This window comes from Ips typographus, linkage group LG1 (genome assembly GCF_016097725.1).
Source record: "Ips typographus isolate SLU linkage group LG1, UJ_Ityp_2.0, whole genome shotgun sequence".
Taxonomy (NCBI): domain Eukaryota; kingdom Metazoa; phylum Arthropoda; class Insecta; order Coleoptera; family Curculionidae; genus Ips; species Ips typographus.
In genome coordinates, this window is record NC_138422.1 from 27,204,288 (window position 1) to 27,232,080 (window position 27,793).

The following is a 27,793-nucleotide window of genomic DNA, read 5'->3' on the forward strand; positions in this document are numbered from 1 at the left end:
TCCTATGAGTTACAATACAGATTTCTTTTATATGGCCACAAGGTTTTCACACTATCATTTTTAAAAAATAAAAAGATCAGGTCCAGCTTTAATTTTTTTTCTAACTTTATATACCTATGTGCAACCGTCTTTCCTAAAACATTAGGTTAGGTTATCTACGGCTTAAGTGTTAACTCAAAGACCGACATTAACAAGTATAAATCAGAGACAAGTAGTTTTTATTTTAAAAAAATAAAAAAACGGCCAGTACAACGATTTTCAAACCTTCAAAACTCCAGTAGTGCATCCCCTTTATCACCAGGAAACCCAGCGGCGGTCTACAAGGTGCTTTGGTCATTCTAGGATTAGCATTTATAAAAACACCATTAATAATTTCTTATTAGATCATTTTTTGAACAAAACATGTAGTTGGGATCTGGATTACTGTTCCATACAGGTGTCGTCGCTACAGTATTCTGCAAGGTTCTATGATGGAGAATTTAAAAACAAAGGAATGGCTTGCTAATGTAGTTATACAATGCACATGTCAATGTAGCCTTCAAAATATTACATAATCCATGAAACAGAAGGGCAGTAGATGATCATGATCACATTTTTATTGTATTTCCAGTAATTCCATTTTCTGCAAGTCTTTTTTTGTACTTAACACCCATCAATTCAATAGGAAAAAAATATTTTGAGTAGTTTGCAATAATTATCAAACTATTGTTATGCCAATTGGCATTTCAAGATAAGAGATACTCCTTCTAGTGATCAGTTTTGATAAAAGTTTGGTGCATTCCAGCTGTCATTTCTCCCTTTGTTTATGATGAGTTTGGTTAGTAATTTAGCACTGGTTTCATCAATGAATAAAAAAAATGTAAACATAGCAGGAAGGAGCAATAGCAATCAAAGAGGGGGACAGAAACAAGGGGGAGGCGGGGGGAGTAATATGGCGGCCGTCAACTTCCGGTTGGCACTATAAAACATTATTATTGTCCACTGTACAACTTAATTTAAATTTGCAAAACTCAACTGTTAAAGAACCACAAACAAACAAAACAAACTAACACTATACTACAACAAATACAAACAACAAATTTTTGCAGGTTTGAAACTCCAAACTTTCAATGACTTTGCCTCAATTCAACTGCGCAGTAGGCGAATGCGCAATCAACTTCCGTCCCCCTCGCTTAATGCACAAACGGGTTATAATTTGTATTATTGTTACCTCCTGATACTTGTTCTTTTTACTCATTGGGTTTCATAAATATGAAGTGACAGTGTCATATTATTTATAATGTTTAGACATCACAATGCATAGAATGCAATGACATAATTTGACAGTTGGTCAAATTATGATTTTGCGACAAAACAAATGCGGCTATAGTCTTGTGAGTATATGTCCTAGCATTTGAATGTCATTAATCTAAATTCTAAAGAGTCAACATAAGATGTTTGCATATCAAATTTTTTAAATTTTAAACTTGCAATTTAATATTTACTTTTAGATCAAAAATGTTGATTGGATGAACTTTTCCAGGTTCATTTTGATAGTTAGAGTCAAACAGTAAGTTTGTTTTACAGCTAAGAGTTAAAAATGTTTGTTAATTTTAAAAATGGTTTTAAAAGTACCTACTAAAGCAAATTGTCAATTTTCTTCTTGAAAATACTTAACATAGTTATTACCCTCATTATTACCTTCATGTTACTTACCAGTCAAGTGACTCATTTGAAATAAACTGGGAGTAAGATTCCGAATAGTCCCTGTTATCTCAAGTTCACTCCAAGTGGACTTTTTTCCACTAGCCTGGTCCTCAGGTGACATATATGTTGTCTTCCTAAGGTTACTTGGAGAATTATATGAGGAGCTTTGATCATATTTGTCCTTCGGATTTCGAGGCATTGTTTATCCTAAAAAGTTAACATATTAAATTACACAATATACACAATCACATTTTTTTTAAACTATTATTGCCTATTTTAAAATTAAATTTGATAGGTATGGGAAAATCAAGTTTTTTATTTGATATAATTTAATTTACATGTAAATAAGCAATCTTACAAAAATTATTAGAAAAGACCCACAAGCCTTCACTAATTAGGTGAGTTTGTAATTGGGTTTTAGTTTATGTTTATATAAACATGTCCTGTGTGTTATTATCAATATAAAAGTAATTACTCAAAACTTGCTGACCTAGTTAGTTTAGTATATTAAAGCTTTTGGTATCTAAAATAGATCACTATACACTAATAAAGCCCTGTCACAAATTTTGTGCAATAAGGGTAATAAAGAGTTCAAAGAACTCAGACAACTGTTTAGGACCTTTCCAACAGCAAGTGAGCCAATTTGTAAAAATACTCAAATGAAATACTAATGGAATAAACAAATAAATTAAATCATTTATCCAACCAGTTGCTATGTTTAACCGTAATTTACGGTATTTGCTTTTTGTTTACCAGAGCCATGACGCAGATTTGGTACAGCCAGCAAGCCAAAACCCAGCTCTTTTCCCTTTTGGTAAGCATTTTTCCGGATAAAAATGTCTATAAAATTATCCCCATATTATGGACTGCGGTGTCTAATTTAAGCTTACCTTCATCTACTCCTCAAATTTCACAAATTAAGACCAATATATACAATTAATTATTATTAAATCCACTATAAGCCCGAAAAACACAACACAGCACACAAAAAACTACGGAATACGAACAGTTTCGCCAACAAAACTGACTAAACTAATGACAGTGGTGACGTTTGACATTCACCAAAATTTATGTTTGTAAGTTGGTATGCTGTTTATTAAAAGATTGGTTGCCTATTCTTTCCCATTATTTGTTTTTTTTTTTTTTTTTTTTTTTTTTTTTTGGACTTCGATTTTCAACTTGAAACGTATCGCACGTCTGTTTCGTGGGCGCCATTTTTGTCGCTAAGAAACCACGTTTCTTGAAACGGTGTTCAGAGAAATTTGGAGTTGACGACCGAATTCCGCAGCCGGTCGAGTGGAAATGTGGGGCCTCTAAGTGGAAACGTGGATTCCTAAAGGTCTACGGGGAATTGTCTTGTGCGGTGCACTTCCAGGAGGCGGAAAGGGTGAAAACCTAGGTCAAGACCACGTGGATGTGACAGTGACGGTTATAGTTTCCACGAGGAATGACTATATTTTTCACTCGGATCGTGCCTTTAAGGCGATTTTTAGTCCTATTTATGCAAGCGGGAGAGATGAGAGTTTCTCAGACGCACGCAAGTGCCTCTTCCGCGGATCTTTCGTAATCGTGAATCGCGTAATCGCGTTATTTAATCTGGCTGAACGTCTCACTGACGAGTGGCCATCGTAACCACAACACACACACATTTGTTTTTTTTATGTCCTGCTTAATTAAAAAAAATTTACAAACAAACAATTACACTAAAGCATTTTCAAACTCAAGTTTCAAGCTCTTGGAAAATGCTGTAATAGCCTGTAATACTCTATTTATATAAAGAAAGCATAAAATTTCTGTCTAGTTGTTACAAAACTTTTAATTTAAAAAATTAATATTGTTCAAATCAAGAGAGTTGTAATAGTTCAAAATAACACAGAAAGTATTAAAACCATCCGAAATGTATCTATTTTTAATTATAGCTACTTCCTACTCCTATACTGAGTGATAAAAAAAGACAGACCCTTTACTACTGTTGTGCAGCCAATCAAAGCGCTTTAATATACCAATTTAAGGTTACGTCTGTCTTCTGTCTGTGGCACTGTCATTTGTGTCATTAGTGCGATTGTCACTCTTGTCATTCTCTGTGGTGATTCTTTTCTGTTGATTTCTAGTGCTTGAACACAGGTAAGAAACGTGATTTATCCAGAAATTTTGAGTTTTAGGCATTAAAATTACCATTAAATTATTTTCAAGTATATCACCTTGCTTTAGCTTCAATTGTATAATGTTTTTGTGTAGTTTAACACCCAACTGGGGCACATTAAATTTTATATGCGTTATCGAGTAGGGACAACGTGGTCCCTTTTCCATAACGCAAAAGCAAAGTTTTATCAAACACTTTATGTTTCAGAATCAAAATGCAGTTGGTTTTTCGAGGATTGCGTACTACTGTACTCGACTGCGAGGACTCTCAGTCAATAGGCAGCATCAAGGTGAATTTTTCACTCCTAACCTAACTAAATATCCCTTTGATATTTGATATATCTGTTTGGCCAAACTGGCCTTGTGGGGTGATAAATTGTAATTTTCCTATGTTTTGTAGGCTCAAATTGCTGCAGTTGAAGGTCTCCAAGAATCAGAGGTCAAGCTGTACCTTTTGGGTTCCCCTATTTCTGATGATACACTTGTGGGTTCAGTCACAGCTGACATTGAATTGACAGTGGGTTTACCTGGTGGTAAAGTCCATGGGTCTCTTGCTCGTGCTGGTAAGTAACATTTGTTGTATCAAAACTTGTTAACTAAATTGCACTCTGATTTGTTATATTTACATATTCAATTTAACATTATAGGTAAGGTGAAAGGTCAGACTCCCAAGGTGGAAAAACAAGAGAAAAAGAAGAAGAAGACCGGCCGTGCAAAGAGGCGCATCCAGTACAACCGTAGATTTGTTAATGTTGTAGCTTCCTTTGGACGCAGGCGAGGTCCCAACTCCAACTCTGGTCAAGCCACATAAATATTTTTATTGTGGGTTACTTATTTTTACACAAATGGGTAATGTTCAATAAAATATTATATTAGTTCTACTCATAGTGTTTTTTTGTGTCCCAATACTGTGTGATGAAAATAAATACATTTTTATTTTGGGGGTAGTGGATGGTTAATGCACAGAAACAACCAAGAGTATCTCTAAGACAAACAGAAACCAGTAAGGAATACCTGTAGTAGGTCTATCTTTAGGGAATGAAATACTTCATATTTTATGGTTAATCTAGTACTTAATAATATTTAAGCAGTTTTTCTATATATTTTTTTACAAAAACATCCGAAGTATATGAATCAACAAATCAATTGGGCATTAGCTACTGGAGGATGTAGCCTTGATTAAAAGTATTTTCTACACTTTGTGGAGAAAAATAATGAATTCATTTACCTTTTTTTAATCTTGCTAACTCTACATGTTCCAACTGAACGAGCGCTTCTGGAAACTTTCAAGGCATAAGAGAATGCTTGGCATAGCATTGACAATTAGGATGAAAATGGAATGGAGAGGATGAAGGTGGTAACTAAAATAAGAAAAAAATTCTATTAAAAAAATACTCTTGGAAATTCAAAACAAAATCACCTGCTTCTGAGAAAGTATAATTATTAGTAAACAATTTTCTTGAACTGTAATCGTCTGTCTTACGCTATTGTACACTGCTCACAATCACGCTACTTAAGCCTTTACAATACTTAAAATATACACTTTTTAAATCGTACACATCAAAATTCTAAGGTTATAAGGTATATTTATTAAGCGCCAGGGTTGTCACGTGTGGTTTACGTCCATTTTGTATGTTCTACCTCTAACTTTGAAAGAAAAACGCCTTAATACTTATTGGTGAACGTTTTTTTTTTGCATTTTGACAACAATAAAGGTTATTGTCGTTTAAGAGGTAAAATCGCAGACGTACGTGCAACCCAATGCTCTTCGTCCATTAACGAATAGATCTATTATCACATTTGGCCCGTACTTAAATTAATCTAAAAACGGTTTATGAATTAAAACGACGTTACGTATTTACAACACGGACTCGATCTGCTTGATTTCCTTCTCGTTCGGACTGGCTGACGTTTCGATGATCTTCGGCAACAACTTTTTTCCACCCATCGTGATTGGTTCGTCTTCCTCTTCATCTTCATCTAAAACATTCCAGAGCGGGTCCAGTTTATGAACAATGTGTGATTTCTAAATACTTAAGATGATGCGAACTAAGGATGCTAGAAAAATGCATGCACATGTACTTTATAAGGGATGATTATTTGTGTGTAGTCTTATTTAGTACACTCTGCTTTATATATTTTGCTTGGAAGTATTAGTAAATAGCCTACATATGTCTTCACTCTTTTATATTTAAGAGGACTTGAGTAGGAGGGATACTATAAATGGGTATTTATCAAGAAATAGTTGTATTGCAAAGGATTAAAAGGATTTAAGTTTTGAACTATATAACAATATTACAAATGAGTTGTATTTGAATGTAAAATTTGGTTAGGAAGAATCGTAAGGACTCAACGGTACATAATAGATCAAACATGGATATTTTAAATATTAGAATAGATCAAATTAATTGATTAAGTTCTATTCTAATTTCTGTACGATATTTGAAATGTTAGTGGATGAAATTGGTAGATTATGTATACTGCCGGACATTTACAAATTACTCTGAAGTGAAGTGTAGCATATTGTGAGTGCGAAGGAATCAACAACAAAATTGGACCAGAAAATATAAAAATGCATGCGTAAAAATTTAGAAAAAACTCTTTATTACTGTCTATGATAAAAAACAAACTTTACAGCACTTAAAATCCAACAAACTTATTTTAAAACTGTTATGGCACAACAAAAAAACATAAGGACGATATTAAATATGATAGATGAAACGATGTCGATGTTGTTATGCTTGTGAATTGAAGCTTAAAAAAAACAAACGCTCACCTATCGGAGTTAGAGCGTCGCCGTCGGCCTGCGCGCGCTCCTCCTGATTGCTAAACCTCTTCATGTAGGGAGCAAGAAAACTGGTAATGGCAGATAAGGCAAACAGTCCTCCCGCAACGTAGAACGGGATGTCGTAGGACTTGGTGGCGTCGTAAATGGCACCAGCTAAGGGCGACCCTACAATGGCCGCAGCCCCTCTAAAGAGGATCAGCAGGCCGAAGGCATTGGTCAACTTATCCAAACCCAAAAGGTCCACCAGAATGATCGAAGTTAGAGAAATGTAACCGGCTACAAAAATTGACATTCGTAGATTAGTGTTTTGTAAATTTAAGTAAAATTATAATAAGGGTTTTACAAGGAGAAAATCTGCAATATGGTGCCAGTTTGTCATTATAAAAATTGTATGCACTGTTACTGTATAAAAGGAAATAAATTAAGTTGGTTGGTGGTATCTTAAAAATTATACTTACATACGGCAATACCGAAAGCAATAGCCATAACGACATAAGCGGCATAGGTGTGGCAAAACGGCGTAGAGGCAACGGCAATAGTGGAGATTACTAGGCAAATATTGTTGAGCAGGAGAGCGTTCACTTGAGGAAAATCGGCGAAAAAGCCGCACGCAACACGGCCCACCGTGTTGGTAATACCGATGATCGAGATCAGGAAGGATGCTTGAGTTGGAACAATGTTCTAGAACAGCGATTTAGACATAAATATAACACAATAATCCCAGTTCAATATAGCACTAAGTAACCCAAGTCCATTGCAAACATGATGAAAGTAATTCGTTATCCCCAAGGAACAAAAACTACTTAACTACTACTTAATTTGTTCTTATAGCCAGACATAATAATTCATGGTTCTTCTTCAAATATCTTATTCTGTTGAACCAATTATTGCATGTATTCAACTTCGTTCCAGGTTATACCTATATTTCTTTCTTTAACTTATTGTTTATTTTAGATATTTCTTCTGCAACTCCTTCTTTCTTCTGCAATCTGAAGTAATATTCCTTAAACATCCTAGCCAAATAGTATAATTACTAATTTCATTTCTATTAGTGACTTTTAGATGATAAGTTAAAACACACAGTGGCAACCAAAATTTTACCAAAAATGCTAACACTACATTTGAAAAAACGATTTTAATTCCATTGACACATGTTTGTTGTGTATGAAGTATTATATTACATGGTAGTAATCATAACAGAGAAAGTCATAAGAACTTCGAATCCATGTTCTTTCGAAGTTCGCCTGTCATTTTAAAATACAGAAACTTCAAAAAATTCATTCTCAATAAGGCTTCTGAAGGCGAACTCTGTAACGAATAGCAAGGAAATTTCTTTGCTATCATAGAAAACCCTTCTCTATTGTAATATATGGTACTCTCGATTGGCGAAGATCGGCACTCAACGTAGCTATTCGGGTTGTGCAAAATAGAAAGACCAATTGAGGTCTTGGTATGATTTTATCTCTCTTGCGGCTATGAAATTTTGTATTTGCCAACTTTCTTTTCCGTCGTCTTCTAAAATTCAAATGTTTTGTTTTTTAACCTTTATGCCCGTCAGTGTCAACATTGTGTCAATAAGGTTGCGTTGGGGACCAATTGATTGTGTTTGCACCCCCCTTTCTTTATTTTTGAGTTTTTAGTTAAAGTATTAATGCATCTATTAGTTATTGTTTTTGAGGTGTAAGCTGCTTTTATGATGGAATGGTTGTGTTATGGCTATATGGGTTCCATAAAACACTGCGATACACAAACTAGAGAGGATTCAACGAATGGCCTGTCTAGGCATAACTGGTGCAATAAGAACCACTCCTACTGCGAGCATGGAAGCTATATTAGACCTGCCTCCACTGGACCTAATAATTTTAGGGGAGGCAAGATGTGCTTACCAAAGGCTCCGGGACTTGATTGACCTGCCGGGGAACATAACAACGACAGGTACAACATCAATTTGGAACACAGTAAGGGATCCAATTCTTGAAATGAGATCGGATTACATGTGTCCTAAATATCACATTCAGAGGAAATTTGAGGTAATACTGGATCAAAAATTCTGGGTAAATAATGCGAAAAAACTGACCCAGGACTGTCTAATATGGTTCACAGATGGATCTAGACAGGAAAGGGGAAGTGGTGCAGGAGTTTATGGCGAGAGACCTAAGGTAAGCATCAGCATACCACTAGGAAAACACGCCACAGTTTTTCAAACGGAAATATATGCTCTGTTATGGTGCATAGAAGAAAACATTAGAAGGACTTACAAAAATAAGCAAATTCTAATAATAACTGATAGCCAGGCGGCCTTGAAAGCACTGCTTACGTGCAAAACATCGTCAAGACTGGTAGATGAGTGTCTACAGAGAATTACGGAACTGGCAGAACATAACAGGGTAAAACTTGTATGGGTACCAGGTCACTCAGGCATTCCTGGAAATGAAAAAGCAGATGAACTTGCCAGGCAAGGCTCAAATGCAAACATGATTGGACCAGAACCATCTGTAGGCATACCTAGATGCTCAACAAGACGGGTCACTGGAGAATGGATCAACACAAAACACCTGGAACGCTGGAAGACGTACCCAGGAAATAAGCATGGGAAGCAAGCTATTGCAGGACCAAATAAAAATAAGGCTCAAGAACTGCTAAAGTACAGCAGGAAAGAACTGAAAGACCTAACAGCGCTTCTCACAGGGCATGGACCTGTGAGAACCTGAACACCTGTTCACCATGAAACTATTCGATGATAACCTGGACTGCAGACTATGCGGGGAGGAAATCGAAACGTTTGAACACATCATATGTGAATGTGAAGCACTTGGTCAAAGGCGACAAACAATCTTCGGGAAAACTAAGTTAGTACTGAAAGAGATACAAAGAGCACCAAGCAAGGACCTTCTTCACGCTCGTACGGGAAACAGGGATAATGGACTGGTGTAACTAAAGTACCACAAACATGGGGACAGTACAATAAGCCATTAGGCTTACGTGCTATCTGGAGCTGACAGCCGACAGACCCATGGAGAAAGAAAAAAAAAAAAAAAAAAAAATATGGGTTCCATCAACACATCCTAGTCCCATCCTACTTTCTTCACAAAATGCATAAAAATTGGTAGCATGTTTACAAGCAACTGAAAAATATTAATGGTCTAACAAGAAAATAAGAAACTGAAGAGACAGAACTACAATAAATAAAACCAACAACAAAAATGGCAACAAAACGGACTATTTTATAATGCAACAACTTTCAACTTTGAAATCTATGATTAATTACTGAGAAAGAAAGTAAAAAACGTAGAATTATTCAAATTATTGTCATTAACCTTGAATAGGACGAAACAAGTAAAAGCCCTAGATTTATTACTAGAAATTAGTCAATGTTTTTAGGGCCGATAAGTTCCCGTTTTCTGTTGACGATGTCAGCCGAATGTGATAGAAAATAGCACAACACAACAGTTAATAGAAAGAAATTTCCTTTCTTGTCTATTTCTATGCGTTTTCTATTTCCTACATCGTTACGGAGTTCGCCTCCTGGTCATTCTATACCAGTCTTTAAGTTGGTATAATAATTCTTCTAAATCAGCAGACCAAATCCCAAACAAGCACTTAACTTGCACCAACAGTACTAATTCTTATAGATCGATGGACACTTTTTAGTCATGCATAAATTTAAAAAAAACTTACGTCTTTCTGAGCGCAATCAGCAAGATAAACAAATGGCACATACAGTCCGGCCATTCCGAATAAATTGGACACAGCAATGAACATGAACACGGGATCCTTGAGTAGGCTCATGTCCATCATTTGTGACAGGGCGGACTTGAAACTTTCGGGCAAGGCCAGGCACGGACAAACATCGGCGGCTAAAATAATCTTATTCAGTAAGTAAACCCTTTAACTTAAACAATAATTACTTACGGGAACTTTCATCTTCCAGCTGTTTCATTTTGGGAAGGCTCATAATACTTTGCCGGTAATTGGTCAGCGACTTTTGCGACTGGTGGTATTCTGGCAAGTTAGTCACCGAACCGGAATAGAAAATATCTTTACGGGACATCGGTCTGACCATGTTGCTTTTTCGGCTAGACAAGGACAGTTTTGATGTGGTGAAACCCAAACTTTCCACGTCGACCTGAAGAAAAACTCTACCAAATAAGAATAGTAATGTATCGGATGAGTCACTAAGAAAGGACACCAACCGTAGTTGAGAGAAGTGTTACACTTTCAAAGCTTAATTATTAAATTAACCTCAGAAATGTTCAAAATAATTTTAGATAATTTCTTATTCCTATTAATTTTCTGTATGTAGAACACAACTTCTGAATCTCAAATACAGTCGACGCCCTTTCCTAGCGCCTCATCCAAACATTAGACACTTACCTCACTGTTATTATTCCTGCTCAAAAACGATCCGGTGGACGTGTTTCTCAAACGACGCATATCAGCATTGGACCCCAGTTTCCCTCTTGAAGCGGACTTGATCGGATCCAGAGTCGGTTTGAATCGCTCGCCAACGGAAGTTTTGCGGATTCTGTCAAAAGTGGGCACCGAACCATTTTTAGGTAAACCTAAACCATCCAAACTCAACATCCCTTTCAACGGTCAAACTCAACAAAATACCAGGTATTTGCGATGAGAAAGCGGGCTGACTGGCGTTCCTCGGCAGCTTAGGGTCCTTCTGGTTTTCGTTGTTCACATTGTTTTTCAGCTCCAACAGTCGCGGATGTTTGATTTCGTTTTGGCTTTCGCCTGGACTAGGACTGCCAGAGCTGCCGCTCGGTTCCACTACTTTCACCTCGGCGATGGTCGGCAACGTTGGCACAGTAGGAATTGGTGTTATTGGAGTTCCTGGAGCTAACTGGTCTAGGTTCAGACTTGAGTGAACACCTACAAACAATGATTTAATATATTTTCCTTATGCAAATTCTCAATTTGATGGCTTAGAATCTTAGAATAAGAAAATCCAGAAGCCCTACTATGTGGCTACTGATTTTGGTATATTTTCCATTTAAACAAATGTGCAAACTCAGGTGCGGTATTTTAAACTAGATATCCTATTTCTATAAGTATAGTTTCTCAATATTTGCGATATTCAAACTGATCGGGTTAGCAACCAGTATTGTTCAAAAATTCAACAGAGATTTATGATTATTTATCAGCCTTGTAAATCAGACATCATCACGCTTAATCGCGTTTTACGGCCCATTATTTTATTAAACAGTATATACCACACACGTTGCAAGCTTACCGACTGTTTTTGCTTCTTGGATATTAACCGACGATTAAGTAAAACTTGCCGTAAAATCCATAAAAATTGTATTCAATCATAATAATCGCATTATCCAGCTCAATCGTGAAATGGCAGAAAAACGTTGTAAATTTCTTATCCTTGACGGTATTAGGTACACCTATCATCAAGGACTTAGTGCCGGTATAAAATGAATAATCTTGATCTTAACAAACAAGTATGATAATGTAACGATATTGAAAGTGACTCCTTTATCATTTTCACTGAATTTGTCTTTGACAAATTTTTGTGCAGTTACTTTTCTACCTTAAATGTTTTACATTTTCTAATTTTTTCTATTAGCGTTCTGTATTTGGTACCTTATTTGATGACTACTTGGTTCAACTGCATAATTTCATTAACTAGTTGGAACGTATTCTGAAAAATTACACTGTCAAAAGTTGAAGCTTAATAATTTACGATAAAATAAAAATTATGTGGTAACACGTGTTTTGAACTAGTGAGCATCATCAGACCGATAAGCAAACGGAGCGTTTATCAGCATCAATTTTTATTGCGGTTAAACATTATTTTGGCACTACTACATCTCAACTTATTCACTGCTAATATTACCTAATGTGAGTAGGACACTGTCTCATATTTCTGGATTTTTACTCACTTTTACTACAATGTTTTTACAACAGAATGAGTTGGTTTTATTGAAATTATTATTCTACAAACTGCTATAGACTGCCTGAATCAGACCATATAATCGTTATAACGGTAGACTTAAATTATTATTGTCTCGCATTGTTCAGGAATGTACTACAATAGTAATACATATTTCAGCAGTTAGGAAGTGTCGTCAATACTAGACATTATTATTTGTTGATGTTTTTCATGTTAATTTAGTGTCATAACGCACTTGTAATTTGTATTCGGACGTCAGTGACCATAAATAAAGTGTCAGAAACGCCCAATCCTTGGAAAATTGTGGAAACATTTTTTGCCTAGGTAATTCTGAATATAAAACATTTATAGATGTAGAGCACGAACACGTTTTCGGAAAAAAATCGGAGACGAGACACATGAGATGTGACTGACGACATCCGTAACTTCTCTCAAAAATTATTTTCTCACAACTAACCACATATTATCATATCATAATAGGGAAACGACATTAGTACAAATACCAACCTGGATCGATATTCAACGGCTGTTTCATTCGTTTTTCCATAGTACCATCGGGCAACTGAACCATAAAGTAAGAGCCGCCAATGCTGCCTCGTTCCATCTGTATGCGTCTCTCCTCCGCCATTCGTTGAAGCAAAGGCTTCTCCCCGTTTTCCTTGGGATAGGTAAGGGGACGCATCAAGGCACCGAACAGCACACAGTTTAAAATCAACCCGGCTAGAATCAAATTGGCCCCCCGCCATCCGTAAGCCTGCAACAACATGTCGGCTAGCGGAGCAAAGGCAAAAGTCCCCACACCCGAACCACACACGGCAATTCCGGTGGCTAAAGAACGTTTGGTTTCAAAATAGTAACCGACGCACACCACTGCCGGTAAATAAATCAAACCGAAACCAAAACCACCCACAAAACCGTAGATAAGCATCAACCAGTTAACGGTCGAGCAAAAAATTGACAAAACGAAGGCGGTGGTGGAGATGAGAGCGCCACTTATGCAAACTGCCCGACATCCGAATTTGTTAGTTAACGCGCTGACCAAAGGACCAGCGCTCAGGTACATTCCAGACAGTAGGGAGCCCACCCAGGCGGTTTTACCCTTGGACTCGCCGTAGTACACGACCATGGGTTGGAGGAAGACACCGAAGGTGTAGGCGATCCCATCTACGATCATGTTGCACATGAAGGAGGCGAATACCACCACCCAGCCGTAGCCACCGTCGGGTGGAGGAGGTAGGTCGTGGTAGTCGCAGTAGGACAGGTCATCCTCCTCGCCTTCTTGCTGTTCTGCTGTCAGGCCGGCTGTTTCTTCGCAGGCTACTTCGCTGTCGGTCTGTAAGAAAACAGAATAATAAATACAAATGCAAGAGGATTAAATTGCGGTTATAACACAATAATAGGAATGGAATTTAAGGTTTTAGTTAAAGCAAAAACCAGGCTTCCTAAAGGTTTTGCTTTAAATTTATGTTTGGAAAAATATAAAATACAAAATTAGACCACTCCACGGTCCATCCTCCATCATGGAGACTGCAGATTCTGTGCGGATGAGGAAGAAACTCCTGAACATCTGCTTGTGATGCAGTCTCAAACATAACGACCAAATGTTTGGTAGCAGCATATCATCAATGATGGGGAGATGTCTTCTCTAAAACCGACTCAGCTGCTGGCCTTTATTAAGGCCTTAAATCTGGAGAAGGAACTGTGATGAGGCTAGCCTCAGGCCAGAACGGTGGGTACAATAGGCCCCAAGGCCGCAGTGCATTGTCACCAAGATAGCTACAAATCTACAATCTAGGGTCCTTAAATAATGTGACATAAATTGGCTTGACAAAACTGAGATTGGTTCCGGCTATACAAAGTATGAAACTTTAATTTATATAAAGCTATATTGTACAGGTTTACTGCAATGGAAAACGCATATTTGACAAAATCCTTTCATTTTTACCAATGACGACATTTCAGATTAACTGAAATTTAAATGTGTATCAAAACGTTTATCCAGACACATTTCCAAGAAAAATCATTTTAGCTGAAATCTGTATTTAAGTTACTCGACTAAACGACGCCCCTCTACATGTAAATGACGGAGTAGTAAATAACGTTGACATATGTCCACTGCATCAACCAATCTGGCATGATTATTTCAATTTCAATTACCATTCTCTTATTGCCGCATTACGTCGAACGAATCCAATATAAGTTTGCAAAACTGGCATTGACATTTTACAAAGATGGAAAACCTACGCGTAATAATAATTTTTTCCAAGTGAACTGTTTATTGTGCATATTTCAGTCGCTAAATAGTCGACGGTATATAGCGGTCGGTGCTATATAAAATGTAAATGAGTTTAGATAACATTCGGTTTTGTGCCAAGGGCGAATCATCATTCAATGTTAATTGCGGCATTACTACTCATGAATATCACGTTTCCAAGTACGCTAATATTATTAAAGTTACTAAAAAATAAATTATAAAATAAATGATTATTAGTTATACTGACAATAAAAAAATATAGTCAAAAGTCAGAGTAACAACCAAATAGAACAATAATGTATGATTATGACCCCTCACATTATTTAAGCCATCAAACCACCCCTTCACAAAAGCTTTTAGGTCACTAAAACTGTTGAAAATAACGGAACACATCATAATATTAGTGCTTTTATTGTAAATGTGTGGAAAAATTATCTTTATTGACCACTTTTACTAACAGTAAAAGCTGATTTGATAATTAATTCCCGCAAATAAAAACCTCAAATTTCAACTGAGGGAATAGTGCTTTTATAGTATAAAAGAAGAGTCTGTCACATTCATGTGAATACTGAATAGACTGTGATATTTCTCTTAGAAAGAAGTATACTGTCTTTTGGAGTTAAAAAAAAATGATTTTTGAAAAATTATGCTTACTAGTAGATAGTAGTTCTTTCTATAAGATATTAAGTCAAAATGATGAAAACTTTGTTTTATATATCAACTTGTATTTTGTTTTATGACTGATATTTAGGCCCTAGCCTAGCTTCTATAGTATCCTCACATAGGATGAAAATTTAATTTATTAATATAATACCTTTTCAAAGCGAAGAAACCTGAGATATACGTATTAAATATTTATGAAGTTTACATTAAAATGGAGCGGTATTCCGAAAGGCTAAAACCAGCTAAAAACTCTATTACAGCCTTTTTATTGTTTGAAAACTATAAATAGATTGTAAATTTTGTTCAGAAATCTCATGGTAAATGTATGGGGAGCTCGAAGGTATTACTCTCTCCTCTTTCCAACCACAACTCTATTCCCCTTTTGGAATGATCTTAAAACGTTGGTTCATTTTGTTTTAGTCCCTAAAATCATTATAAAAAATGAAAGTCAAGAAACAAATCTAAATTGAACTAGAGAGATTTACCTAAAAATAGTCCTTAGACAAACAAAAAAGTTTAAAGGGGCAAAAAAAGGGAGGATCACAGGAAAACCCCCCGTAAATAAAATCAAAATCAAAATCAGTTATCATGCCTAACAAAGTTAGTTGTTGTACAAAAATATCTCAAAAACTGTAGTAGCTCCATAGAAAAAAAAACTGAAAAAATAACTAAAACTTTGACACCCTTTATCTTCAAAACGATGTGTTTGCGGACCTATGTTCATTCTAACTTTATTGCTTAAAATTAGCAAAAAAATCTAAATATAATATATTAACAGGATAGTCTTTAGACCCTTTTGATCTGTGGTTAAGCTCCTTTCTATAAACATCTGACCATGGAAAAACTATGGACAATAATAGTTGGTCATAGGGTTTCTTACACTTACGGGTATACATTTTTTATTATTATAACACTAAAATAATTGTATAATAATCATTACATTTTGATGTAATGCCATCACATCAAAGGCCCTTTATTGGTCGATGTTAATAAACGCATCACTGCCCATTCCCGCACATTACTGAACATATTTTTTTACGAGTAAGCTGATTGGTTCATGTAATAAAAAAACATACTGAAGTGAACATTCCAGACACAGTAATTGGCCAATAAACTGAATATTAGAACAGGCGCCCCAGTAATGCGGTCAGTGACGACCAGTATAGGACAACTCATCCGATTCAGTATTTTATTAAATCGATTTATTGACTCATCCTTTAAAAGAAAGTGAAATACACAGGGTGAACTAATGTAATAAGCGGTGTCTTGAGGACACACAAAAAGTTAAGAAGCAAAGTTGTTCGTAGAGACCACGAGATTTTAGCAAAGAAATCTGAAAATAATTTCCAGTTCCCACATTTGAAGAAGCTGTACTATAAATAATTTCAAAGATACATCCCCTTGCACTGCTTATTAAGACAGACATACTGATGCTATTTTGAAAAAAATTATACTGAATTAAACCATAACAGTGATTAAATTAATCTTTAATCGTGAGGAAAATTGTTCCGGGAACAATTCACACAGCAAACAAAGCATGAAATTAGTTATGCAACTAATTATTGTTGCATTAAGATTGTAACTTGCAAACAAAATATCACTGATTGCGCCTACCAATATCTCGAAGAAACATTAACCTCCAAGAACAAATAAAAACCTACTTTAATAAGTGTTTTTCGTTTTGTTTACTTTTTGGCGCAATCTGCATGGGAACCATAACAAGCTCATTGATACAGCGGCGGAAATAAACTGACCTACAAACTCGTCAAAGACGGACAACTGAATGCCAAAATAAATTTGGAGCGTTTTCAAAAGTTCACGTAATGACGATCACGTATTTCCACATAGTTCCAAATTGTTTTCAAAGCTCTCACCTTGCAAGAATATTTTTAATAATAGAACCTAATATACATGAGCAAATAAGTCTCCAAACTGCTGATAAAATGGAGCAAATTGCTGTACTTAATGCAGAAAAAAATCGATTCAACATGACTTACCCTAGAAGATGGCATTTTGGTCAGCACTTTATGTTTTAAAGGGCAATAATCATTTTTTGTATTAACTATAGGAACTAAAAAGTAAACGAACGACGTGTTCGACAGACTTCAACCGAATAAATGGATTTTTATCGGCTGCCTGATAAATCGGCTCACTTAATATTATCGCAAAATGGATTAGCACCTAATTTGTACAGATATCGGATAGAAACCTGATAAGAAACACATTACATTAGTAGGAGAACAAATCTTTCAATTGTCACATCTACATTATTAAAAACAGCACAGAAGCCAAATAACTCAGTTAATAAACAGATACGGATTCTTTGTTATTCTAGTTGGTGATAATACAGACAAATAGGGATGCTTTGAACGACAAATATACAAGAGCAAAACCGCATTGTTGCCAAAACTGTACGTGGATTATTCGGACTGTTTCAATGAGAGCGAGATCAATTCTGATCCTAATGGAAAGCTCATGAGATGCAAAAGTGATTAATGCAAAAAATCGGATAAAGGAAATTTGTTTTTCCTTCCGTCAACTTTTCTAGCATTGATTCTAAGTAACGAGGTAATTTCCGATAAATTCCTTATCAAATCAGTGCTCCAAATGCTAATTGCGTGTCAGTTTAGTAGTTTCAAAGTCAGAAATTGCTATTTACTTTATTTTACTTCAAATCAGTGCTATATGTATAACCTGGTAGTATAACGTTATGGTAAATCTAGTAAAGTTGTTCAACTAGTCGGTTTTATCTTTAAATTTTGATTCATCTACTGCACCAACACCAAGTAAAGGCTTGTGCTTTAATTAATAGGTTACTTTCAAATTTCAAGTAAAGTCCAAATCAAGGCAAATGGCCGTTGCGTCATTAATTACGTCGCCATATTTAAGATAATTCAGGTCGTGTATTAGCACGAAGTATATTGATAAGTACTAACCTTGAGCGTTAACTTGAACAGTTATTTCTACGAAAAAACCATTTGCTAAAAAATTATTCAATACAGAATTGAACAGCTGTAACTTGTTCTTGTTTAAATTATAGTCACTTAAACGTGCACTTTCAATGCTCTATTTGAGTTTTAAGTAGTTTTAGTAATAATAATAATTTTTTAATTAACCTGAAACATTGCTTTATCAGGACCATCCTCTAGGAAAAGTGGTATTTATTAGTTTTAGAACAAATCTGACAATACCAGCTACATAAACGCCTTTATAAGAGATCTGACTTCCATTTTTGCCTTAATAATAATATAGTTTATGAACTTAATGTATTTAAGAAAAAATAAATTTACACTTTTTTTCGAACTGGTTTTTTTCGGAAACTATTTGGAATTTTGAGATCTTCTTAACAATCAACAACCGATATCAGTTCTAGAAGCTAAAGTTTTACTTTTTCCACTCAAACTAACCTGTTCTTCTAACTAAATAACTAAAAAAATGTTTTCTTCGTGTAAGTGAACAACAAATTTAGAAACTACTTAGATACATCTAGAAATCCTGATGTTTGATGATCACCATATACTGACTTAGTAAGTAATTTCAAAATCTATAGGTCTGTTCGTAGAGGCAATTTCAAACTGGTTTCCAACTGAAAATCGGAAATTGTTGGCTTTTATTGGTTGAATGCTCACGTGACATTGACATTTTAAGGGTAATGGCCAATAGTTGGACATATTCCTCTGATTATTAGTTGAAGATTCGTTCTGCCAACAGGCCTGTTAGGATCTAAGTCCATCTAAAAAGCTTAAACTGTAGTTATTTCACATTTTAAGATGAAATATGCCACACGATCTTAAAAGAAGGTTTAACTATTTTTAATATACATTTTTCATGTTTGTTTGAAGTAATTTCAGGTAACTAAACAATCAAATTTGTGTTGCAAAGATTCTTAGGTCTTCTTAGACCTCGTCTTAAACCGGTTGACAAAACGTGATTGAAAAATTTGCTTTCATAAGACTTAGTCGATTTGGGTAACTTAACCATCAAGTTAATATTTTCCTAAATAACTTCTGTTGATAATATGCTTCTTTATGTAGGTTACATTATCGTGAATAGGCATACGTATAGTTGGCATTTGATTACCTCAAAGTGTTTATTCGTCTCAAGTGTTTTAAAAATAGCCCGTTTTATTTACCGACAATTCCAGAATCATTGCAACAATACACACAAACCTACTGTTTAAGAAAGTTTATTTAATGGTAGAAGATTTGACCTCAATATCGCTACTTAAATATTCAATTGTTGTTATCTATATGTTTCAGTTAACTTTTAACCCTTAATGTAGGTTTATTCAAATAGTGATTCATTTCCTGAATGTGATTAACCGCGGTAACTTATCAATCAAATTAGGTATAAATAATTGTTATCAGACCAAACTTTGCACAAGTTTTAAGTTTGGAAATGTGTTATTACAGCCAATTGGAGAGCCTTAAAACAGGAAAACATGTGACAGCAATGCGAAAACATGTGATGCTGAGAACACCGTCTAGCTTGTTTTGCAAACTTTAATTTATTACGTATTTACATACGAGGCTAAACACTGCATCAATTAAACCGCACTTTACCACTTTGTCATTGGGTAAAGTCAAACAATACAAATATTTTTACTAGGACGTGCCGGGTAACCATTCTTTCAAACTTCCTAGTAAAAACGTGATTAGTCACGTGCGTTTCTTGGATGAGTATCAATAAATTATTGATAAAATGTGGTCAGTATTGCCAACTAAACTTACTGTTGTGAATAAAATTGCGCGTGGTAGGCGAAAAGGAAAAACTGCAAAGGCGATTAGTTTATCAAGGTTGTTTTCTATTCAATTCAATTTAATTATGTATAATAAATGCAACATTCTAGAATGACGTTCTTTTAATATAATTGAAGCGTACTGAGAAAGTTGTGTTAATACAAACAACAACAGTTGACCAGAAATTAAACTATTTAAATACAAAAAGCGTCTTTAAAAGGTTTGTTTCTGCGATAGAGGCTGTGAAAGGTAAATTTCCTATAAAATTATAGTATTATAAAAAAGTACAAATAGAAAACGTATTTATAAAAGAAGTAATCTTACTGAAAGAGGGAAAACTAGAAGAGTTTTGGCAACCCTGTAAATGAAAAATTAAAAGATTTCAAAAACAGCAACACTTTAAAAAGTAGGAATAGGAATCCTGGACATCCAGTATATCAATTTTAGTTAGAAAATATTTTATATGACAACCAATGAAATGACAATGTATAACATGTAACCCTCCTAGTATATGCAAAACTTGGCAAATACCACCTTAATAACATTTTTTTAAGTCAGCACTGAACCCGGAAACTCCTGCAGAAAAATTAGGTTCGAAAAAAAATTCAATACATACAATATTTTCAAAAACTATTTTTTTAAATTATTAACAATATTTTTTTCTAGTAATATATAATTACACTTTTACAGCAGCATGAACAAAATAATTATCAAAACTCATAGGCTTAAAGTATTCAAGACATTATACAGAAATTTACCTAAATGTATCACGCTATGTAAATAAACTCTCGCATGATATATTGGGAGGAATAATAAATTTATTACCTTTCTAAAAATGTTTTTACCAAAGAAATAAACGTAATGGGATACAAAAACACTGCCGAAAATAGCCTTTTTAACCAAAAAAAGTACAAATCTCATAGAACAACATGCATTTGGTTGCTCTCCAAAGCACTTTTACTGAATTGGCTTGGCATGGCCACCGATGCATAAATCTTATGCGATATATTACTTAACTAATAATTGTTAATATTAGACAGTCATTACAAAGTACACGTCCTTTATTAGATCAGTTTAAATTTTATTCCGGTACGTGGACTATTTACCTGAGGGTAATGTTTCATTATTTCCGTATGAATGCAGTAATTACAAAGCATAGTTGGAAAATTATACGTTTAAACCTGAATGTAGGTTTTGTGAGCGTGTGTCACTTTACTAGGAGAACTCGATAGAAACAATTTATAATAGTAAAACTGAAAAACTCACGGAGATGGCCTTTTTCTTTTATACAGACAAAAAGTAATCAAACATCACAATTACATTACTCTTCCAACTGAATTTCAAAATTATCTATGTTATCCTATCGACTGTGCCAATAATTAAGGGGTTTAAAAACTCACTTTTTTTAAATTTAGTGGTTTATAATACTCATAAACAAGTTTTCATTGATTAGTTTACTCTAAAAAATAATTTGAAATGAATGAAATAGAATTCACCAGACAAAAATTAATTATTTGGCATGCGAGATTAATGAGTAAGGTTTTCCCAATATAGTGAACAGAAAAATCATAAAAATAATTTTCTAAGTAATGTTAGTTTGGCAGCGAGCCTTATTTTAAGGCGAGCATCTGGAAAAATGTTAAAGTCATTGTACTACTTGGTCATTTCGTTACAATTGGAAAAATAGTTTCAATAATGTTTCACAAACGTTTAATGGACATTGCTCTTATAGAGATTATAGTTAATAAGAAGAAAATCTGAAAAAGTTAACAAACTTAAACGATTTTATTAGCTTTTCCAAATAACAAAAAAAAGGTCTCTATGTTTCAGAAACTGCTACTTTTGTTACATTTTAAAAGCTCAACTTCAAAGTGACGTTCCTAACTTGAACCAAGTTCAAAAAATTGAACCACTGTTGTACAACTGGACCTAACTTAACTGCACTTACAAGTTTTGCACGTTAGGAAATAGGAATACAAATTAAATGAATGTCAAAAATGTTTAACAGTTCTCAATAATAATTTTGCCTTCTACAAATAATGATCTGATGGTCCTTAGAATCATTTAAATATAGTTCAGTTATTATTTATTACATGCCCTTGGCTTTTGTGCCAATTGATATTTTATCCTTTAAGTCATTCAACCTTGAACCTACCTGGTCTTTACCATACAGTTGTTTTTGGCATTGACAAAGGTTAGTGACACTTTAAACAATAAGACAACAATTGGGCCAAAAGAGACAACTAGTTTGTGTTTAAGAATCATCCAAACTTAAACAAAACAATTGGTCATGGGATTATAATTAGGAGTAATGGTCGTTCTAATTTGCATTCTGCGGGATTGCAGTAAACATATCTTTGATCACAATTGACCAATTAGAGCAATTGGATAAACGGCCGCATTTCAATTTTTCACATCAACTAAACAATTGAATGCTACTCAGTACAATTTTGACTATTTGGATATAAAATTGTTTAAATAGGCAACAAACAAGCAGTTTGTTATACAAACATGTGCCGTACAATGACTTTTGACCTTATTTTGTCCACGTTCCAAAACGGGCTTTTGTTTTATATAGGAGTGAGTAATTTCCGGGATAAAATTAACAAAAGAAACGTCCTCTTTGTTGTTTAACAGTTGAACACGAGGACACTAAATGCTATTGGTGGCATACTACAGTGTGTGTTGCTTCAAACATTTTATAGGTAAATATTTCCAAGAAAATAAGTACTGAATCACAAAATTATTATAATTAACTGAACAAAACAACTTGTCAATTAGGTACCTATAGGTAAATAATTCATAGAAATCAAATGCCTACATTAATATTAAATACACTAATCAGGCAAAAGTAAATGCCTTGGGAAATACCAAATTAGGAAAGAACAATAAAATAATGCTTACAAAATTCAACAAATGCTGCTATAGAATTGCCTTAGGTGAAATAAGATGAATAATTTAAGTCTTAAGTTTTGAATTTTTTTGTGTGAGAATGATTGCAAATTTATATTTTCAAAAAAAACATATAAAATTCCATCTGATTAATGTTAATTTTTGTTGACATTAAATTTATAATTAAGTCTTTGTTATTGAGACAAAATATTTACTCTAAGCTAAGTTTATTCTTCTCGATTTAAGACAAATAACTACTATATTTGGTAAAATTCCTAGGATTATTGTACTTACAGGAGTAATATTGGTTAATTGGTAGATCTTTTAAAAATTATAAATGACGCACAAATTTCAAATAAAAGTTTGGGAATAAACACAAATTTTAAGGTTACTATTGAATATTTTCCTTTTGAAACCTGACTTGACTCAAGTTTTCGCTTACAAGCTAATTTAGTGTAAAAACTATGTAGTTATTGACAAACTTATGGTTAGTTTATTACTAGCAGTATTTATATCAGACCGCACTTGCACTCATATCCTTCAAATCGAACTCAATAACAATAAAGTTTTGCTATATTTGCCGCAAAACAACACAGTATAAGTTGCAGATTTATTGAAAAAGTTTATGGAAATATTTAGAACAACGAAAATGCAAAAGTTGTAGTTTTGAAAACCGGTAAATTGAATGCAGCTCTTACGAAACTATCTTTGGAATAGAGTAAGGGAAATAAATATTTTTAGAAACTTGTATAGACTAAATTCAGACGATAAACCATGATTTGATAATTTAAAAGACATTAAAGAAAAAATTGTAGAAAGTAACCAGATCACTGGAGAGCCATAATTCAGCCTTATAGCAGCTGCAAAAAAAAAAGAAAAACCAAGACAACCAGAATGATAAACTGGAATCCACAGAGCAATCTATCTAAAAGATCTAAAGGCTTTGACTATGTTGACACAAAAGGAAATTAATGAAAATTTGGGAGTTATGTCAAGTGAAACCACTATTTAAAACTCAGATGTGCAACAAACAAAGTTGAAAATAACTATTTCCAGGTAGAGACAATAGAGGTTGTGCTTACTATTGCAAACAAAATATCATGCAGATCATTGGAAGCTGAAAACCTAAACAAAGGTAGATGTTGTTCTCTTGACTTTTGGTGGAACAAAACAGATTACACAGTCCAATCACTACATTTTGTTAAAGTAGTTATGGTCAATGGCTGATTATCACCTAAGAGAATCCATAGTCACTAACACAAGAATAGTATTCTGTACTAAAACTGAAAACTACTCTAACTTAAAATTGATGTTGATGGTAGTATAACCCAGGAAAAAGAAGCGCCTAAAAAGTCTTTGACAAAAACAGTCGTTTTTGTCACCAATACACCCCTCATTATGCCTTAATAAGGAACTTATACTTAACTATTGTCTCCAGACCTTTTGCATTAAAGTTAATGTAAACAAGGAAGCAGAGATTTATGTTTGCATTTATAATTTAATTGCTTATGTGCACATTGTTCCCATTTGGACATTAAAACATTAGATTGGTTTGTAGTCCTCTTTAAGACTAAACTTACTTTGTTAAACTATTCAGGGATGTAATGCTTATAATTTTAAAATTAGTTTGTCGTAAAAATGTTTATTAAAAAAAGATGCAGCTAAACATCAGATTAACTGAATAATTCAGAAATAATTCTGATTTAACAGTATTTAAATGAAATATAGGATCTGAATATTAATTGAAAAAAATCATAACATGCAATTACTCGTATGGAAATAATTGTTTGCGATTGTGATACACAGTTTACTACATTATTATCAACTATGTATTTACAGATTAAATAATACAGACATAAAATGGCGCTAATTAAATAGATACTCGGATTTACTATGGTTGAATACAAAAATTAGGATCATTGGCAATTTTTAGAACCGCATCAGTTACTGATAACTGGTTTGGTTAACATTAAACAATATGCATGGGTTTATAACTGAATATTTACTGTAAAAACTATTTTTACAAAATTCCAACACGACAGAATATGTTGGTGGATGTGTGAAAAAAAAAACGATTCTTTCACATATTTTTAAAATAACTTAACTGTTCGATAAGCCACAAATAACATCTTTTAAAGGTTTCGATTAGCCTTCAAGCGGAAACTTTCCAGCTAATTTAAATCCACAAAGAATATTCTATATTTGCTATTAACATTGATTCATTTTAACTAGGTGTTAATACGTAAAACTAGCATAAACACAAAGTTATTGGAAAATTGCGACCAGCACAACGGTTTTTGGTGAGTGGACCATATCCAAAAATACCGAAGGGGAAACGCCGAAAGGTCAACAACAGTATGCATTTCTTTGTTTACAGTTTCTAAGCTCAAAATAGAAACAATACAACGGAGTGGTGTATTTATTACTTAAGCTATTTTCAACCGCAGACGTACTAGACTAAGTACTATAAAACCCACCCTGCTCGTTTGACTGATCTTCCTGGACCTGGGTTGTCTAATATCCAACAAATTGCCAGTGGACATATTGGACGCTTATAAAAAGTCACTCAGACAACTTGAACTCACTCTCACGAGTACCGACACGAAAGGTTTCGCGTCACTTGAAATCCGCACAGTAGCACACCCATTTTACTTAAACAGACTGAAGACCGACACGTGGTGAACGGTACCGTCGATATTTCCAACTGGTCGTACTGCTAACGCGACTTTTCGAGTGAATAAATTCAGCACATAGCCAAAGGTGACGTCATATCGGAACTGACTAGCTCGACGCTGACGATTAAATGGCGAATGTTTGATTCCACTAGTACTGCCTGAGTATCTGCTAATGTATCCTAACCTTAATCCTAACCAAAAAAAGACGCAAATAATAAATATCGAACTTTGAGCCTGAAATGTCAGAAGAAAAACTCATCAATCCCTGTGGTGTGAAAGTCAGAAGAAAAATGAATTAAAAATCAGGTTAGGCTAAAACCAATACAAGTATTTCATGAGGGAGAATGTCCATACATTCAGGACTCCTATGGAGAATACAATAATAAATCATCCACCATGTATGGGCCAATTTGTATAGGCAAGTAATGATAAATCAAGAAGACCTCCGCCAAAAAATTGTCTATTAACATAAAATATTATACTGTAAATTTAACAAACCCTACCTAGAATATTTCTTACTTTGAAACCTTTGGCTTACAAATCGTTGACAACCGAGATCTTAAAATGTCGTAAAATATAACATATATACATGCAAAATGGATTGATTGATTGGCTATAGAGAAGACAGTTCAAAGATTAATCACTTAACACTTAAAATAAATTTAGGTTGCATGGCTTTCTGTTAAACCGGATTTCTCACTTATTTAGTTTTTCTGTTATATTGTATTATTTTAGGTACAGGAAAAATTAAAATAAACTGGGGATCTGTTTTCCTTAAAAGCCACTTGAAAGAGCTTTAAAAGTTGCTGGGGAGAAGTGTCATTAGTTTTAGTCTTGATCCAATATTAACGTCACAAAAAAATAAAATGTAACATAAAAAATCACTTTTTTCAAAATATCTCAAAAAGATTTTCTAAATGTAATTAAAGTTAAACCAAATCTGTGTCTCTAGTGGCCCTCCTTATCCTGGACATACATACTTATATTGCAATAGAAATTTAAACTTAAAAAACGCTTCTACCCTCCTACACATGAACCATACAGGTATGAAAATTTGAACCTTTTCTATAGGAACTAACCGTAAAGAAAAAAGAATAATTGTAAATCAGTGTTTTGGAAAAAGATGCCAACAAACTTGGGGCCTCCATTTCATTACTCTTCAGAGAGTAATGAACAGTTTTCAGAGTATTAAATGGCATCCACACTCCTCAGATTGGTAATGTTTAAATTTTTTCTTTTTTATTAAAAAAAATCAAAATTTCCGTCAGTCAACCTAATTCTTGAAAAAATCTTTGTGAAAAGATAATAAGTAATTTTTTTATTGATTAAAATAACACTGAAATTCACGGTTCATTGTCACTTTGAACGTTATAGGATAAAAGGTAATATTTGCTAAACTCTTGTATTAATTTTTGCCATCCTATATCGCAATTTTGCAGATACATCTATGAAAACTGCAAAAATTAAAGTTATTCAATACTTCTGCCTTATTCTTATCCTAGAAGCAATCATAAATCGGTAAATTATCAGATTTTACTAATAAGCGTTAACATACCCTGCAACCAGTATATAAAATTAAGCACATTAGTAAAAACGTCGATAAAATCAGCTTAACATAAACCCATTATAAAATCGGAAAAAGTTTTGCCCTTCCGCTATTCAGATGCAAAATCTACCTAGATTCAGGTTTAAAGAAGGGCTAGAAATCCAGCTACTGCCACGTTATTTGAAAAACCAGAACGGGCCACAAAAGGGTTGAAAAAATGTAAGCTTACCAAATTGTCCGAGTTTCTTCTCGAGTCGCATTTCTCAGGGTCGTCTTCGGCGCCCTCGTCTCTACTTTCAGCCTGACCCATGGCGACGGGGGCGCATCAGCGGACGCTCAAAAACCGCCCCGATTCTACGGCATCCGTACAGTTTTACCACCACCTTTACAGGGGGCCGTTCCGCTCACAGGCCGATCGTTTCAGCTGTGCGGGGTCGAATGGGAGACGGCATGCTTCGCCCACCGTTACCATAACGACGGCCGGTGACGTAAACTGC

The 27,793-nt window shown here is 34.4% G+C and overlaps 3 protein-coding genes across 5 annotated transcripts in view; 1 reads left to right on the forward strand and 2 right to left on the reverse strand.

Annotated features, from left to right (window-relative positions):
• Positions 1 to 2,733, reverse strand: part of twin (CCR4-NOT transcription complex subunit 6-like twin) — a 118,868-nt gene extending 116,135 nt beyond the window's left edge. Inside the window, exons 1-2 of the mRNA XM_081995574.1 lie at positions 2,577 to 2,733; positions 1,696 to 1,893 (exon numbers count right to left, since the gene is read on the reverse strand). Coding sequence (XP_081851700.1) covers positions 1,696 to 1,885 — 190 coding nt within the window. The 5' untranslated portion in view covers positions 1,886 to 1,893; positions 2,577 to 2,733. The remainder of the gene's footprint in view (positions 1 to 1,695; positions 1,894 to 2,576) is intronic.
• Positions 2,734 to 3,735: 1,002 nt separating this feature from the next.
• Positions 3,736 to 4,709, forward strand: RpS30 (ribosomal protein S30). Its single transcript, XM_081995631.1, has 4 exons — positions 3,736 to 3,810; positions 4,037 to 4,118; positions 4,229 to 4,391; positions 4,476 to 4,709. Exons 2-4 carry the CDS (start codon positions 4,044 to 4,046, stop codon positions 4,637 to 4,639), a joined length of 402 nt encoding a protein of 133 aa, XP_081851757.1. The 5' UTR covers positions 3,736 to 3,810; positions 4,037 to 4,043; the 3' UTR covers positions 4,640 to 4,709.
• Positions 4,710 to 5,249: 540 nt separating this feature from the next.
• Positions 5,250 to 27,793, reverse strand: LOC145740207 (monocarboxylate transporter 14). 3 transcript variants are annotated; one of them, XM_081995590.1, is made up of 9 exons: positions 27,526 to 27,793; positions 13,035 to 13,860; positions 11,231 to 11,497; positions 10,991 to 11,178; positions 10,529 to 10,742; positions 10,295 to 10,473; positions 7,075 to 7,297; positions 6,605 to 6,892; positions 5,250 to 5,808 (listed from the first exon to the last, which is right to left on the reverse strand). In XM_081995590.1, the coding sequence occupies exons 1-9, from the start codon at positions 27,604 to 27,606 to the stop codon at positions 5,687 to 5,689; spliced, it is 2,388 nt and encodes a 795-aa protein (XP_081851716.1). In that variant the 5' UTR covers positions 27,607 to 27,793; the 3' UTR covers positions 5,250 to 5,686. The 3 variants fall into 3 exon arrangements, with proteins under 3 accessions (XP_081851716.1, XP_081851717.1, XP_081851718.1); XM_081995591.1 differs by lacking the exon at positions 27,526 to 27,793 and adding an exon at positions 25,553 to 25,871; XM_081995592.1 differs by lacking the exon at positions 27,526 to 27,793 and adding an exon at positions 17,442 to 17,590.